At 32.8% G+C, this 18,743-nt stretch overlaps 1 protein-coding gene across 3 annotated transcripts in view; it reads right to left on the bottom strand.

Moving 5' to 3' along the window:
- Positions 1-8,350: 8,350 nt before the first annotated feature.
- LOC105830156 (proton-coupled amino acid transporter-like protein pathetic) overlaps positions 8,351-18,743 on the bottom strand; it is a 34,936-nt gene continuing 24,543 nt past the window's right edge. For all 3 annotated transcript variants that reach the window (XM_036290483.1, XM_036290482.1, XM_036290484.1), the window contains exons 3-5: positions 16,920-17,327; positions 15,496-15,856; positions 8,351-13,723 (exon numbers count right to left, since the gene is read on the bottom strand). In XM_036290483.1, coding sequence (XP_036146376.1) covers positions 13,133-13,723; positions 15,496-15,856; positions 16,920-17,327 — 1,360 coding nt within the window. In that variant the 3' untranslated portion in view covers positions 8,351-13,132. The remainder of the gene's footprint in view (positions 13,724-15,495; positions 15,857-16,919; positions 17,328-18,743) is intronic.

Below are 18,743 nucleotides of genomic sequence, written 5' to 3'. Positions count from 1 at the left end.
GCACGCATACATCCCTAGTAGCACAAAACGTTGGTGCAATATTGAGAAGTAATGTAAAAGTAATATTCTCAATATTGGACTAATATTGTAAAGTAAACACTTCATCTTGTTTAGCCAATTTGTCTAAACAGTAATACTGGTTCGATATTAGTTCAACATTAGATCCATGTTGTACCAATAAGTACTAAATTGGCCAGAAATTATTACTTATTTTGAGCATTAAAAGTATTAACAACAGTGCTTTTAATTTAAATTATTAAAGCTATTTAATCGGAATGTTTCTGCGATTTATTTAATAAGGTTATTTAAAATATATTCTATACAGCACCACAGTTTATATTACATAAACATTGCAATCTTGCAAATTGTGATGTAATTTTGTAGAGAAATTGCAGGAACATATAATTGTAACATTTCATGAGAAATGTGACAGCAATATTCCAGAAATGTTTAAAACATATATTTTACAGCCTCTGTTTAAATATTTCTTATTTATGTTTTATATATATGTGTGTGTGTGTGTGTGTGTGTGTGTGTGTGTGTGTGTGTGTGTGTGTGTGTGTGTGTGTGTGTGTGTGTGTGTGTGTGTGTGTGTGTGTGTGTGTGTGTGTGTGTGTGTGTGTGTGTGTGTGTGTGTGTGTGTGTGTGTGTAATATATAATATGTATATACATACACGCATATTTACTTATTTGTTTTTTTTTATTACGAATTTCGCGTGCACTAACATTTTAATCCTTTATTGCTGTCGACAAACATATATTTTCAAAGTCTTTAACAAAAAATGTACTAAAACAAAATGGAAAAAATGATGCAATACAAATACAATTTAGATTATTGTAAATAAAGAAAAGTTTTATTTAGCACATGTTTAGATCACTTTTATTTTTATTATTTTTGCTCCTTTTTATTTTATAAAAGGAAAAGCTACTATTTCATTTTTTGTGTAGCATTTCTGAAGTGTAATGATTGAAAATTTATAAGGTTTAAGTATCAAAAGATATTAAATTGCTAGTCGATTTAATTTATAATATTACATGTTTCGGCGAAAAAACGAAATAATTTTATTTTAGCTTTATAAAATTGTATGTGGGCACATTGTGAAGCCCCTTTATGGACAAACTGGCTTTGCGTGTGTGTGTACATGTGAATCTCAAAAAAATAACTCAAGTGAGCATTTTCGCGCAAGAGACCTGGGGATCTCAGAATTAAGTACCAATTTTAATCGGACTGGTCGCAATCGAAAGCTCACATCAATATTATATAATAAAATTGCCATTAGATTTTTGATTATGATTTTAGTTTCTGAGATATTTTAACTGAAAGTGAATTTGACAGCTAAATTCCAGATAAAGCTTAGTAGCGGCGTAACATTTGCGTAGTGAAGTTTGCGTCATGCGCAAAGTTACGCGATTCTTTATGTACTTGACGTTGCTTGATAAACAAATACATGATATATATGTAAATGTGAAAAATAATAATAATATATTAAAAATTAATAAAATTACTGAATAAAAGCTTCTGAATATTCAAGCTATACTTATAATTATATATGTATTTTTATGTGTACATATATGTATATACATATACATACATATATATATATATATATATATATATATATATATATACGTACGTAATGTAAGTAATAAATATTAGTACACGAAAAAATTTAATAAAAGTAATAAAAATAAAACAAATAAATAATAACATAAACTAATATACATGATATATATGTAATAAATGTCAAAAATATTGATAAAAAATTAACAAAATTAAAAGCTTATTTACAAAAAGAAATGAAATCCTATCAAAAAACCTTAAAAAAGTAAAAAAGATACGCCAAGTACATAAAAGCGTGCTTTCTAAAATAAATTTGAGATAAATACAGTTAGCCAAGTATATTTTAAAAAAGACATCTATTTAAAAATTGCTTAAACGAGTTTCATAATTAAATGATTAAAATCAACCAACGGGATTATAGTGAAGCAAAAACTTGGCGTGCTCGGCTCGTTAGAACGCAATGACCCATCAATATTATACAATATAAAAATTATTTGTACAAATAGAGAATAATAAAAAAATAATAACCTGTCAAAAACTTTACAAAGCTAAAAAAAATATGTTAAGTATATAAACGCATTCAAAAATGGTTCTATTAAAAAATTAATTGAAAAAATGGGAATATCAATGATAATAGATAATGAAGCAAAAACTGACAGATAGTAAAACAACACCCGCGTCACATTAACTGCATTCTTATATATACATTTATCAATATCAAATAGAGCTTTAGAAATTCAGAAAAAATATGAGCCGGGCACATCAAGTTTTTGCTTCACTATAATCCCGTTAGTTGATTTTAATCATTTAATCATCAAGCCCATTTAAGCAATTTTTAAATAGACGTTTAATAAATTTCTTTAAGTTTTTTTTTAAATATACTTGGCTAACTGTATTTATCTCAAATTTATTTTGGAAAGCGCGCTTTTATGTACTTAGCGTATCTTTTTTACCTTTTTAAGGTTTTTGATGGGATTATTATAATAAATATTAGATATTAAATAAGCTAAAATATTAAATATAAAAAATATTTGTTATTTAAACAAATGATATTCATAAATGTCTTGTGAGTAATTGTCTTTTTCTTACTTTTTCTTGAACACACTAAAAACAGAATTTATTCATAAGTAATTCCACATGCTATTTTACATGTAAGAATTAATTTAAAAATGTGAATTTATTATAATTTATTAAAAATATAATTTAACTTTATATATTTCTCTTCTTCCTAACAACATCTATTAAATTGATCTATTAGAAATATACATTGTCAGATATTATTGAACAATCTGTTTAAAACCAGTTTCTGACAGAAATTTGTAGCAGACTATATATAGTCTGCTTTTTCAGGTTTAGCTATTATTGATACATAAATTATTATTAATGTAATTTATAACTTTCTATTTATATATTGTTACATCGCGCGCGAGCGTTCTTTTTGATGCAGATCGACCGAGCAAATCAATAAACTGATGAACGAAAAGGATTGTTAGGTTGATGTAAGTCTTCGGAAGTATCCGACCGGTTGACAAATCACGACACCAACAGCAATTCTAAACGCACGTGAATTGATGGCACAAAACACGGCATATTATTGTAGTTCTTTATTTATGCTTTTCAACATTGTATTTATTTTAGGTTTTTATTAAAATATCTTGTTTATAATTAAAAAAAGAAAGCTCTTTGTATTGTGAAGCCATTATGGGGCACTCCTGCACTCCTAAAAATATAATATATCTTATTGATATACAAGAAAATTGAGTTCTGTTTCTTTATTTAATGCTTAATTTTTGATTAAGATTTGTTTTTCTCTAGTTAGTAGAAGTTTTATGACAGGTAAAAATGAAGATAACACTTCTTGTAGTAAACACAGTTTTATTACTTAATAAGTAGCTGTATGTATAATTTTTTCCATAAGTAATAAATGCTTAATTAAATATGTTGATTTTGTTATTTCGCATTTCTTCAAAAATATTTACGAAAAAAAGTAAAATACATAGCCACATTATATATATATATATATATAATTAACATGGTTCAAAGTGCTACCTTTTCTTAAAATTTTTACTATACGGTAAAAATGTCGAATAGAGGATCCAGTCCCAACGACCTTGACCTTGACATACGTTGTCAAAATCATGATCCTGAGTAATGTATAAAAGGTTTTGGCCGTTGTTTATTGTTTATTAGAAAGTTATAAACATAAGAAGTTCATTCGACATTTTATTTTATATATAAGATTTTATTTAACACATTTAATAAACATATTGAACTCATTATATTGAAAAACATGTCTAACGTTCATCATACTCATACATTCTCTTAAATGTTTGTTCACATTTTTTCCACAATTTTTCTATATTTCGTGTGTGAATCCCAGTTACTGGATCCACAAAATTAATAGAATGATTAACTGTTTTATGTATGTAATTATTGTATCGATCTAAACCATTGTATGCACGCCATTTATCGGTATAAATTATAGAGAACCGGATGCAGCATATTTTTAGATAATAGGTAACAACGTTTCGAAACATCGGTTTGGCACAGGTAATATAAATACTCTTTTAATGTCCCTTTCAATACCATCAAAAACTCACTGTCCTTTTTCCAAAACTACATGTTTATAAAGATCATGTTTTGCATGAAAAGTCGTAAAGTTATATGGTATAGTATAGAGAACGCATGGGAGGGGGAGGGACGGAGGCCCTTCCCTTGCACTCTTTCCCCGTAATTCTTCCTAGCTCTAACCCAACCAATTTTATGTAGCTATTTGGTTAATGCAAGGACATTGGAAACGAACAGCGTGGATCTTGTTTAATGTGGTAAGTCGCAAACCCATGTGGTACATGTATCGTAAATTTTAGTCAAATAGATCTTGCTTCACAGGTTTATGTTTATGTTCGCAGAACAATGAGCGACGGCTAAAACCTTTTATATATTACTCAGGATCTTGACAACATATATCAAGGTCAAGGTCATTGAGGCTGAGTTCTCTATTCGGCATTTTTACCTCTGACCTTTATTTTTTAATTTCATATTCATCAGACAATTACAAAAATCTCCAAAGCTTAGATAGAAGGGGCATATTGGATACATTGAGAAAAAGAGGCTTCGAAATTTATTTGTGATATATAAGGTTTATTTCACAAGAATAAATCTCTTCTTTAAATACGGCGAAATAAAAATTTATTTTTACGAAATAAACCATTCATTTTATGTTTAAAATAATTATTAGTAATCACAAATAAATGTGTATTTCTTCGAAAAAAGTAGCTTAGTTGAAAATATGAAACTTATTTTAAGGTTTATGAATTGAGATATTTCTATCAAATAAATTTATTCTTTCTGTTCTAAATTTAACATATGTAAAATACGTTTTACTTTGTTGTCCATTTTTTTATAGACTGGTTTTAGGCTTGCCACATTCTGAAAATTCCGTCGCGATCAAGTTTGCACATTACGATCGACGCGCGTGTCGCGATCAGTGGCGTATTGAACTTATTTAGGGCCGATTTCACCAACCACGGTTAGACGAACCGGTCAGAGTTATCAAGGCGGCCAATATAGATATCTTTTCAGCCTTGATATCAAAGTATTGACATGGCTGTCGGTTCGTCTAACTGTGGTTGATGAAATCGGCCCTAACTGTTCGCAATCACTAACAATTCACTATGTACAATTCACTATGACGACGAACGCAAAAGGGCTGTTCTTTGTCGCTGCACTGCTGCACCGGTGTAATAAGTTAGAATAAGACAAATAAGATTTGTTTCTAAAAAATAAATTTAATTTCTGAAAATAAATGTTACTTGGCTAATAACATCAATCGTGTTATAACAAAATATTATTTGTTATAAACAAACATATATTAACTTCAAGTAAAATTAATTTTCCAGCAAGAATTAAACATAATGCTTCTCACTAATAATAAGAAAAATCAACTACATTTCACAGAATCAAATATTTTGTCATCGCAATAATATTATTTTATAATCAATAAATATCGAAGAAAATGTTACAAACAAACATTTGCTTCTAAATATAGCAATTATTTTTCTCAGTGTACAGGTATCTTATAATAAATTAATATACTAATTTATTAAAAACTTGGGATAAATCCGACCGCCGCGCACCTGATCCCTGATTATTTTTGGTTATTTAACTGCAACTTTTTAAATTAATTTGTTATTTGAAGGTTTTTTATGGTGAAATGAGAATTAACCTTATTTGTAGTACAAAACTTAATCTTTATTCAAACTGTTAAATTCCAGCACATTTAACAAAATAGAATTAACAAATAGATTAACAAAAACATTAAGAAATTAAATAGATTTATCTAACAAAAACAAAAGATAAACATGTTGTAAAACAGTAATTTTTTCGAAGATGTAATTGTTGAAATGTAAAAAAATATATAAAACAAAAAATTATTCTTCATCTGTATCTTCATCTTTTTCGCGGCAATTAACAGCTATAGTCGTGCTTTGTCGCGTAATAAGAGAATCAATTACAAAAATTTTTAAATAATGAAAAACGTACTTTCTGTATGTCAAAAAATGCAAAAAACGCAAGATAAGGAGGATCGATTTTATCCTGATTTTTGGAAGTTGCATTTGCGACCATGTTTCTTATTTTAAAAATCTATCTTAATTTTTAATAAGGAGAATGCAAATTTCCTCCTTCTTTAAGAAATCTTATTGCTTACCATTAATGAAAAACACTTACCTTTGAACTCCGGCTCTACACTAATAACTTTAATTGAATTTCTGTAAAAGGAAAAAATTGAATCGGAGACCTCAAAAAATAATATATTGGCTGTAGCTTAAACATTTCAAAACCAAACTCATTAATTGTATGTCACCAAAATACTATTAAGTAACAATGCCTTTAATAACGTTTTCCTTTTTTCCATATGTGGTTACTTTTTTAAAATAATAAAGGGGGTCGGATTAGCCCCGGTCTTCCTTATATGAAACTTATTGTTACTAAAATCGGAAGGGGACATCCCTAGTGTTGTTCTTGTGAGTTGATCTTGTTTAGCACAAGTCAGCACAACTGGAGATTTTTATTCCGGAGCACTTTACTCTTGAGCGCGTCTCTCCAATTTTTGATTTCCTTTTTTTCGGAAACTGGAACGAAGACGATTGAAATTGTTGTTGTATAATTATGCAGTAGTTAATGTTGCATTCAGCACAATTTTTATTTTGTCGATAAGTCAAAATGACGGCGCTGGCAAAAAAACAATTTTTTTTTTTTACATTTTTATTTCTAATGTGACTAATTTTTGTGGTACAATAAAGCACAAACCTAGCACGGCACAGCACAATTTTTCGTTTTTTTATTCTATAAAAATGGCAGTTAAATTGACGCATGAAACAAAAGCCTAGTTATTAGCACCTATATCTTTTTTGTTTATCGAGATGAGAGCGATAAATATTTTTAGCGCGAGAAAGGTTGGCGTATTGGCCACGTTGCAATGTTTACGCGCTCTCACGCCTTCGTAATTACAGTTTTATTATCTTTTTTTGTACATTAAAAATTTGTGTTCCTTATATACTAGGTTGTAATAACTGATTTCCAACCATAGAGATTTCTTATACCTCTATATTTGCTATTAGCGGGGTAACTCAGTCGGTAACGCGCTTGGCTACTACACTGCATGACTGCATGTTGCTGGTTCAAATCTCTCTCCCTCAGTTTTTTTTTTAATACAGTGGAATACGTTATTATATTTTTACAAAAAAAAAAACAATGTTTTATTAATAAAATTGATAAAATTTAAAAGATTAATTCAATTAATAAAATAAAATAAATAAAATTTATTATATTTAAAAATTGTTTTATATTTTCGTTTTATATAATAAAAATTATATAGCTTTATATTATTTTTATAAGTTGTGCTATGCAATTAACAAAATTTAAAATTATTTTTATTTACACAGAAAAGTTTTTTCTTGTGTTTATTATAAATTGCACAGCTTGTAAAATCAAAATAAAATTATATAATTTTTATTATATAAAACATAAAAATATAAAGCAATTTTTAAATATAACAAACTTTATTAATTTTATTAAAATATTGTTTTTTAAAATTTTAGAAATTGACAAACAATAAAGTATGAGCATTAATATACGCTGATGAAAGATTAGTTGAAGATGTAAATCAGAATAGGTGATCGATTCGAAATCAAATCACTGATGATTCAAAATTCTACTCAACTTCAATTTTAAATTCAAAAACAAATCAAATTAAATCAAATTTGACAATAGATTTGATTTAATTTGATACGGTTTAATTTTTAACTGTTCGCACACTTCTATTAATTATCTTGCTGAATATTTAGGTCTTAGGATTTATGTCCAAGAAAAGAATTCTATTTATGTGAAGTTTCTTTGCAAGTTGCATATAGAGAACTCTATCTTACCATTATATCTGTGAGTCACTTCTTTTTATAAAGGAAGAATGTACTTTACATAATTACACTCTTGTCTAGACTCCCGTGATGACGGAATTGGTTTTAAAGCCTGTCTGTCGTTTTATTACACAAATACGTTTTCGTCATCCATAAATCTTACATTATTGCATCATTATGTGACAGTTAGATTGGGAATCTCTTATAATTTAAACAGCAAAATAAGCAACTAAGATTTTCCGGAATTTGCTTATTATGCAACATTACATAATTGCATTCGACGCGCTTATTATATATCTGTTTTATTATCGCATATGCACGTGGAGCTCTATAATTTAGAAAAAACAAATTAAGTTTTTTTTATAAATTTTACTTTATTCAGCTTTTGAACAATAAAAAAAAAGACATAGATAATTTGTATAAAACATTGTTTTATACACTTATATTAAATACTGTAAAATCTAATACAATGATTGACAAATTAACAATTTGCAAAAAAACGCACGGTGATTATTGCTCCGAAAACATGCAGATCTGCAATATGAATATAAAATATTAGGTTTTTCGTGCAAGTAAAAAAAAAACGCAATTATTTTTTCGGTAGAAATCTACTTTGTCGATTTATTTAACAAACCATTCTACATAGCACAAATTTACAATGTTAATTGGGAAAAAATCTGTAAATATTATACACAATAATTATAATGACAAATATACGTATATACTGTTTCTAATGTACTTTTTTCTTTCTTCTAAAAAAAAAAAGAAGATTGATAATAATCGCCGTGCGGTAATTTTTGCCTTAATAAAATTACTTGCCGTTTCTACGTTCTTTCATATAAAATCTTAAAAAATACCAAAATGAGCGCATTATTACGAAAATAATACGGCCCTATCAAAAATGATACGGCTTACGTATTATGCGCCCATTTCCATTCTACTGATAGGAACCCGGAAATAGGACCCATGGCCTAGATTAGCTGGTATTTCTTTTTCACTCTTCCTCTCTTTCTCTCTGCATATTGCTTATATTATTCCTCTTTACTTTTTTGTAACAGTGCTTTTTATTGTCTTTATAATTTTATCTCAGACTTGTATTAATCCATTGCATACTGTAGAGAATCTAATGTACTTTAAAATTTAATAAAATTTTATTTTGCTTAATTTTCCCCCTTTCGCGGTTTTTTCTACTCTGAAAAACCATAAAGCAATTTAATAAAATAATACAAATTTCGTGTTTCTCATAGCATTCGTCATTATATGTATATATAGTGTTACAAAAACATGTCTCTTTTCTTCGAAAATAGAACTCGATTAGAGAACGTAGATTGTGTTTCGAAAAAGATGTCTTGTATATTATCTTATCCTTATCCATCTCCATATACTCTTTATAGAGAAAAATATTTTTAATTATTATTGTTACAATGAAGGGAGAAGTTTCAATCGTGTAACATTTCAAATCGTCTAACATATTAATAATTTTTTGAAAATTGCTTCTATACTGACCATGTAATCATAAATTTACAATTCCAATTAATTAAAATGTGTTGTCCAATTAACGCCAAATTCAATTTTATATTAAATTTGTATTTAATTAAAACCTTTTCACATTTTTTCGGTACATGTCAACTATATTATAGCTGCAATTTTTATTCATTTAACTATTAAACAATTTCATTTACTTTTATATGAATGGTATTTTTATTTAAAACACTTAAAAATTATAAACGTTAAATTTTTAAATTATTTTACAAAATATTTACAAAATTCATTTAATTATCAGTTTGGCATATTTATATTTTTGGACGTTAAAATAAAAAAGATTTTTATACATACTATGTCAGAATCGCTATAAAGAGTTGAAGATGGTAAACAATACCGCTCAGATCTAAATATAAACAGTTTTAATCTAACTTTAATACTGCATTTTTAAAAAATGATCTTTCGAAGTAAGCCAATGCGAAAAGTGACATGATAAATTGTTTTCTAAAAATAGGAAAGTTATTTGCAGTCTCTTTCTCTTATCGCTTGCGCTTCTTAAAAAAATGTATTTCTCTAAAGATACGTCGAGATTATTGCTAATTATTAAATGTTTAAGACGCAAGTTAATTATCAAAATACGTTGTTACGCCGTATCTTCCAGCTTCGCTTCCGCCGATAAAAATTTGGTTTTTTCAACATCCTTCGTTTATGACTTTTCAAAAGATTTTGGCAAACTTTGTTTTCCCATTTCTTGCTGATTTCCCGCTTGAGATGAAATCTGAATATTTATCTTCCGCTTCCGCCTACTCCCTACCTCCCCCGCAGCTAACGATTAATCATGCCGGGTCACTCCCCGGACATTTTCAACACTAGAACCAATTCGGGCATCGTTATCGCGCATGCTGACAAAATAGCGCGCGCCTCGCAATCTTACTTACAGACTAGCAAGCGTGCATCACGACATTATTACACCTACGCACTTTTCTGCCTACTACTTTTAATGGATTAATCCTCTTTGTACATCATCGTGCATCATGCACTAGGAACAGACCGACGATTTGCGACGTTATCACGCTGATTGATCATCACGCCTGAGGAAATCTGTCCTTCTGTAATTTTCTAAGTTAGTCAATAACAAATACCGCAGAGTGAATCGATCGTTTTAAATGTTAGTGTACATGTATGAATAATAATTCCACACGGAAGTAAATCAGACATGTAAATTTTGTTGGGAAGAAAATTTTAAAATAAATATAATTAGTATAAATTTTTTAAAACTAATGTTTTTCTCTTTATCTGTTCTTATCTAATGGGCGATAAATTCAACGGTGACTATTTAAATGTAAGAAATTGAACATTCGATTTAAAACAATGTAAATGATTTCTGATGTTTTACAAATAATATTTTTGCATCTAATCAATTCCAATATTAAAAACATTACCGATATTTGAAAAAAAAAAACCTGACGAGACTCTCAATCAGCGTTCTCCCGCGAAACATAGTATCTTACAGATCGTTTTCTTACAACAGAGGTCTCAGACACACGTTTTTGCGGGCCGCATGTGGACTCGTATGACGGATCGAGATGTACGATCGGCTTTGTAAAATTCCAAAGAACAGGGAGACGACTCTGCGCTGATTCAGCGCATTGGTTATAATGCGGGAAGCACGTAACCACACACATACACATATACACACATGTACATATTAATCAAATAGAAATCCTTGTAACACGAATGCAACTTTTCCGATAGGCACACAATTGTACAAATATTACACAATGACGGTACAAATTGATGAAAATTTTACAATAATTGATAAATGATACGCCATAACGTAGTAGTTTATCGGAATACAATTTCTAAATAATATTTGCCAAAAGTTAATCATTACCAAATTCAAATTTGAGGTTTACATTTTACAATTATTTCAAGCCTATTCTTTTTATTTAAAATTTCGCTGTGCTTAATGTGTAACATTTTACGTTGCAATATTTCTACATTATAATTTAAGAACAATTGCGTATTTTCATAATAATAAACTAAATAATGTCTTTAAATGTTCAATACAGCTGAAATATTTTTCTCAATTATCAAACAATTATTATCAAACGATTTCTTTCCCAATTTGATTTTGCAAATTACCATTTAACATAATGTATCATATCATTATAATTTTACTGAAGTACTACTTCGTAATTGATTGCGCAACACAATTATCAATATTTTATTACAGATTAATAGTTCTATTTTTGCAAATAGAATATTATCCGTGCGTAATTGCCGGTGAAAATTCTTATACAAGATTTCGTCGTGTAATACAATAAATGTTATCCCATCTGGAAATTTTTCATTCGTGATCAGGTGACGGAAACTCATGTCTGCTATGCGGCCCGCCTGACCATATTGAGACCACCGACTCACAGCGATAATCCGATCGCGCGAATAAGCACGTAATAACTGAGGCATACGGTTCCCATTTGTCATTCACAAAACACGATGGTTTGTGTATTTTATATACACAATATACATATGCAAGGTATGCGCGTACGATCACAGAAAATCGCGTACGCTATTCTAGAAAACCGTCCCGCAGTTGTAAAGTCCGCAAAAAAGCTCTACGCGCGTACGGCCAATGCGGCGCGATTAAATAATTAAGAAAAATAGGTGACCAGGAAAAAAGAGTGCGAAAAAAAAAAACAATGTAAACACCATCCGCTCATCGTTAATGCTCCGACTGGAATTCCTAGAGGCCAATATCGCGATAGATATTCCGACTTAAATCTGCTGTACGAGATATAAGATAAAATCTAAAAAAAAAATATATATATATATCGAAAATCGCAAAGATCCTGCTCCTAAAGAGTCATAGAAACATTAAATTAGCGCTAAAGACTTGTCATAATCCTCCGTAAATTCTGCTTTAAATAAAATTATAATTCTACAATTTTCTTCGGACAAAGTCTTCGCAAAATGTATTACTAAATTAGAAAAGTATATTATATGTAGCAAGTATATCATTATTTTAATCGGCAAAATCACTTCTATCCTGATACTACATGTAATGCACGTAATTTTGTTTCCGTTCCCCACTCGCGGGGAGACTCGTGTAGTAACGCTTCGGGCCAGCCTAATTCAACGATCCAATCTTCGCCAGGTATGTAATGCCGATGAAGAGATAAATCCTGCGTGATTTCTGCGCGAGAATAACGATAAGTTATCGGAGGGCGCGCGATATCGAGCGATTTCTCGAATTCCCCGAATTCGACCGTACACCTCGCGCATCCCGTCGACGCATCCCGTGCACGACGCGCGTAATACTAATTTCACTACCGTTAAGGAGAAAATGATAAATGAAAAGTTTGATCACGTTTCCGAAGGCACCTTGCGTGTGTCTTCGTCATTACCGTCACTCGTCGTCGTCGTCGTCGTCGTCGTCGTCGTCGTCGTCGTTGCCGTCGTTGTCATTATTGTCACAGCTGTCGCGCTACCCGTACCCGGACCCGGTAGCCCCTGTCTACCTGCTGCTGCTGCTGACAGCGCCATCGCGTCATCCGCGCGAGAGACGTCCAGCACGCGCTGTCATACACGATACTCGCCGCCCGACGACGGCGAGCGGTATTCGCGAGCGGCCGCTTCGCCGACCGCTCCTCGCGCCGTACCCGGGGTGTCTCATTTCGCCTCCAGGATCTCTTGGATGCTGACGTACGTGCCGGTGAGGAAGCCCAACACGCCGAAGGATATGATGGCGATGTTCTTCCAGAGCCGCCAGTTCCACTTGCCGAGGCCGTTCTCCTGCTCCCAGACGGTCACCAGCTCGATCACCGAGGGGAACATGAGGCCCAGCGTGGACAGGCACACGGCCCCGACGAGGGAGATGAACGGGCCCAAATTCGGGATCGCGATCGCCACGCAGACGGTGAAGACCACCAATGCGATACGGATGATGTACTCGCCGAGCATTCGGCGGGAGCTGAAGTACTGCTTGGCATTCTTCCAGATGATCTCCATTGGCACGTAGAACTGAAGCCCGTACGTGAGGAAGATCGCGATGGCGATCATTACCTTGGCGGATTGCGCGAGCACCTCGTCCTGCGGGGGATTGAGCGTGATGGAGGCCTTCGTGGTCTCGCCGTACTTCCAGTAGCCGAAGAAACCGACGGTGCTGTACAGCAACACGACGAGGAACATGCCGGTGTTGAGGACACCCGGGCAGCCAATGAAGTGCGATGGCGTCTTCATGTTGTTCTCCAACGGCATTACCTACAAGCAAGATTGCAGATTTTGATGATTGACTCCTGCGCGAACGGGAAAAGGCATTATTTCGTAAAGCTAGTAATTAAATATCTATTTAGAATATTTCATTAAAAAGATGTAAGACTAATGAGTGATTAAAGGATTTAATATTGAGCACGCAAAATAGACATATAGAGGAAAAGGTGGTATTATGGCCACTGTAAACAATATAGCCACTCGTATTATCTCCGTTATTAGTTGATGAATTCTAGTTAAATTACTCATCGAATCATTTGTTTAGTAGCCCGCTGTTATGAAATGGCGTTAATATGACAATAGCCAATGTTTATTATAAGATATTTTTACTTTTGAGAGTTTCAAAACTTTTTTTAAGGTACATTTTAACATTTAATTGCGCATACTTCCTCATTCTTTTTAAACTTAAGCGCATTATCACCCAAATGTATTTACACTTGAGTATTTTTTTTGTTATTTAACTTTTATTCGACTGTATACATTTCTAGTTATACAAAGCTAAACAATGACGTAAGATTTTGTTAAGATAATCACGTAAGGGGATACTAAATTGCTCTGTTTTATCACTAATTTTTCGGACACCAAAATCTTTTTATTGATTGCATGGAATTAAAAATCCTTCTTCAAAGTTAAAGTACAGATAGTAACGCGGTGCGCTGCGATCAATTTCATACGAAAAACGAAAAAAAGTTCAAAAATTATAGCTTTGTTATCGACTTCTGTAGTCGACTCGTAAAAACATTTGCTGCGTATAAAAGTTTTAGACTTTGTACGTATAAAATAAGCATGAGGCGCACTTGGTATTTCAGCAAAGAACAATATTGTGTTTTTAGAAGGAGCCTAAGAACTTTAGAAAAAAAGTTCTCCGTGTTTAAGGGAATCCTATCTGTTTTATCGACAGAATTGTACAATTTGTTCCAAAATCCTTCTCCACAATTAAAGTATAGACGATAATAGTGTGCGAAATACATAAACTTTAATTCTGGAAAAGGATTTCTAAATCTATAAAAAAACTACATACAAAATTTTGTTAAAGATGTGCACGAATGACTCTACATTATCGATCTCGATCAAGTTTGACGAGCAGTTTAGCATTCCTTTAAATGTTTAAATTTAGATAAAAAAATGTATAAAATGTAATTTAAATATTTTTAATTTTATACTCTAAATTTTAATAAAAATAAAATAATTCCTTATTTCGAAGTAATGAGCATTTAATTAAATAATTTCCTGATGCGTTTGAAAAATCATAATCATTTTATCCCGTGCGAAAAGTTTCTTACAGATATCAGCTGCGTGCAAGAGTTATGGAATGTTAACGTGATTTTGTGTTATCAGCTTGATATACGCGTCACGAATGTTCGAAACATTCCATGACGTTCGGCCGAGGCGTGTCATTTGATTTATGCGTGTCGATACTTGGAACAATCGAACATGACCGTTAAGTGTCCGGACGTGTCTAGCAACTGAATGCAAAGCTATTTCTGGTGCGCAGTGTCGTAACATCTATCTTCGGTGATTGCACTGCGAGCAATCGCATTATAATCAAGATTAGAATCAGGATTAGAAATCTTAGCTTCCATTTTAAATTTTTCAATAATTGAAAATATTATAATATTCAATTCCGATCGACATATTGGTTGGAGAAACAAAAAAGTTTCGCTACAAATTGCAAAGTATAAATTTTTAATATTTTATTTGTGTCCGATAATATTACTTAAAATTTATCGTGGTATGACGATACGAAGAATGTGCATACTTACAACACCGATGCCCTCGAGGGCAAAGATGGCGGTACCGAAGAACAGGGGCAGCTGAGACCAGCTGGAGAAATTCGGTACGTCGCTGATGGTGGGCAGGTCGTGGAAAATATAATAGAAGGTAATAGCCATCCCAGTGGCGATCAACACGTTCGCTACCATCGAGAACGGTGCGAGGTATTTGAGATTCCTCACGAGGGAGAGGAGGATAAGTGCCGGCAACAACATGGCCATGTACAATCGTAGACTTTTGTCCGTTTCCGTGTAATAATCCACGACCTCCTTGAGATTCGTCGAGATGAAGACGATGTACACGCAGCAGCAACCAACCAAATCGATCACCAAGAACGAATTAATTGTCGCCCTGAAATGAGTGGTATTGAATATAGCATAAGATAATAGCGGAAAATAAAAAGAGCTATACATATATAAAAGAGCAACAAAATATTGTAACTAGAATTAAACCTTGAAAATACACAATTTCTCATTAATAAAAAATTAATTTGTTATCTTTATTTCTACCTTTATTGAAATAAAATCATACAATGCTTGTATGATCACCTACGCCCTTTTGTTACATAATGTACCATAATATCTTCTATCCTAATCTAATATATCTAATTCTAACTGTGTACTATAATATAATGATTAAACTTCACAATATTATATAAATATTAAAATGATATAATTGTGTTATATGTCATCATTATATTACTGTAAATCGTTATAGAATACTACTAATTTTTACAAAATTGTTTTTTCCATTTTTATTTTTTCCGTTTAATTACTTCATAAAATTATTGACTCTTCAGATTAGCAAATAATTATGCTTTTTCGAAATAAGTCATAAAACCATTACATTATTTTTTTCTCATGAGTATTGTCCTTGGATTGTTTGAAGCTACGATTTTTTTTTTTATATGCACGGTTAAAAAATTTATGAGTTGTGACAAAAAAATTTTATTACAACAATAAGTTTTGTTGACTCTACCTCAAATTCGGATGTGTAAAAAAAAGGTAAAAAATGTTTTGACACACACTTGTACAATCGTATTCTTAAAAAGAGTATACGGTCATTCCTGTGTCATTAATTTAAGATTGACAAAAACTTAAACAAATATGAAATACAAACTCAAAACTATTTAGAAAAATCTGAGGATACACTTTCCGGGAACTATCTCCAGAAAATGGTAAGTTTTAATCCTATTGCGTAACCTTCCAAACAAGGATAAAATCTATTAAAGGCAAGCAATAGGTAAGTTTCTAATTAATAAAGTAAATAGTATATTTTCCAGGTGTTTACATTACTTCACCTATCTGTATATCGAGTTTTCACAACAAGAATTAAGAGAAAGGATTCTGTTGAGCTTTATATTTCCTTTATAAATGATTCTGATAAACGTAACGTCTCCCACGAATAAACTCACTTGGCGAGTCTGGCGTATTTCTGAACGGGTTCGGGCCCCACCAGGAAGGCCGCCTCGGCCACATCGGCGAAGCCCAGACTAGGCGTCTGCAGCCGCCTGCAGAGGACATGGGCGGACTTGACCAAGATGTGAACGCAGTAGGTGCAGACCGCGCCGATGAAGAAGGTGGCGAAGAGACCGAAGGTGAGGCCGGCGTTGCGGAAGGCCATCGGCATCGCGAGTATCCCCGTGCCCAGGCTCCCCTTGAGCAGATGTATGAGCGTGTCGAGGTCCGAGGTGGGATGGGCGAGCTTGCGGTGTTCGAACGGATCGTAAAGGGCGGCCTCCTCGTCGGCCGGTCGCTCCACGAGCGGCAAGGTCGAGCCGTTCGTGACCGTAATGGGCACGTCATTTTTCTCGCACTTGTATCTGCAAAACCGTCAGCGTTAGCATATCGTTGACGAGAACGATTTACATGAATGGGGAACGTAAATTATGTATGCAGGGTGTTCCCGTACGAGGGCGTCGCCGCTTCTTTCATCTACGAATCGTTTTGACTCGGTTTCAGTCTCGGAAACTCGACCGGGACATCTAATCGTGACAATTCTAGAGTCGGGGGGAAAAAATATGATACGTCTAATTGAGTTCCCGTGTTTCAACGAATCGTCTCAAACCCAGTGAGAAACAGTACATCGAATCGACATCGATTCGACATCGAAATCATCAATTCATTGTCGTTTCTCGCTGGGAAGAGTGCGTAGATGAAAAAAGAACGGTAGGAGAATGCCGGGGGGAGGGTCGGGAGTTCTGCGCGATGTTCTACACATACGCGTACATTTATATATTTATCTCGCGCATGGGATACATATAAGTGTTACGTGGGATCTGGTTCTGTTTTTACACGGTTTTCCTCGTGCCCGCGATTTCCATTCACGACTTTGACGCGACGGGGAAGTGAGAGTGTGTCGTGGCAAGAGAATTCTCTGTCTCGCGCGTTCGCATGCCGAGGAAAGACGGAGAGCGGACAGGCGCAGACAGGGCGCGAGACGCATGCGGGAGAAGCATATGCATTCGGGGCATCCCCCGCGGCAGGATCTTTTCGGGCGTCTCTAACGACCGTGATTTCATCCGGACGAGGATGAGAGTTTTGCGTCGTCGTTTCCCCTTTTCTTTTCTTTTTTTTTTTTTACGAGGCCCCGAAGCGAGATAAAAAAAGCGTTCTCGATCCTCAAGCCGAGCAACATTCGATATATCGCGCGCAGAATGCGATATTAATGCGCAAAACCGTGAAGAAAAAAAAAAGGGACGCGTTAGAGGAAGTCTCGAAACGGCGGAACGCGTCCAATCTGAAAGCACGAAAATGTTCTGTCCGATTGTAAGCATGGAAAAACGTTCTCTCCGCTTGTTAAAAAAGTTTTTTTTTTATCATGCACTATGAAGGACATTCTTGTTTTGAGAATATTTTTGAAATATTAAATATTAAAATGAGATTATGTAGCGTTAAACAGAGCTCCTGATTCAATAACAATTTTTGAGTAGAGAGAAAATGTATCGGACAATAGAATAACAATGTCTTCAAACTAAAAAAGAAAGAATTTTTTAATTTATTATTATCCAAATAGTTATTATACATTCTGCTATTTAATAATTTTTATGTTTAAATAAAAACAATCAAATTATCTTTATCGACAAAAGTTGAGAATATGGTATGGTGTATTTTTGATATTAAGATTATTAGATAGAAGTCCAATTTGCTTCATGTACATGAAACAGTGATTGTAAAATGAAATATATTAGTTTTAATGTAATACTAATTTTTTTCTGAGTGAATTTTCGAATTTTCGT

Source organism: Monomorium pharaonis, chromosome 8 (genome assembly GCF_013373865.1).
Source record: "Monomorium pharaonis isolate MP-MQ-018 chromosome 8, ASM1337386v2, whole genome shotgun sequence".
In the NCBI taxonomy this organism is placed as follows: domain Eukaryota; kingdom Metazoa; phylum Arthropoda; class Insecta; order Hymenoptera; family Formicidae; genus Monomorium; species Monomorium pharaonis.
The sequence above is the reverse complement of the archived record's forward strand: the minus strand, read 5'-3'. Positions and strand labels throughout refer to the sequence as shown.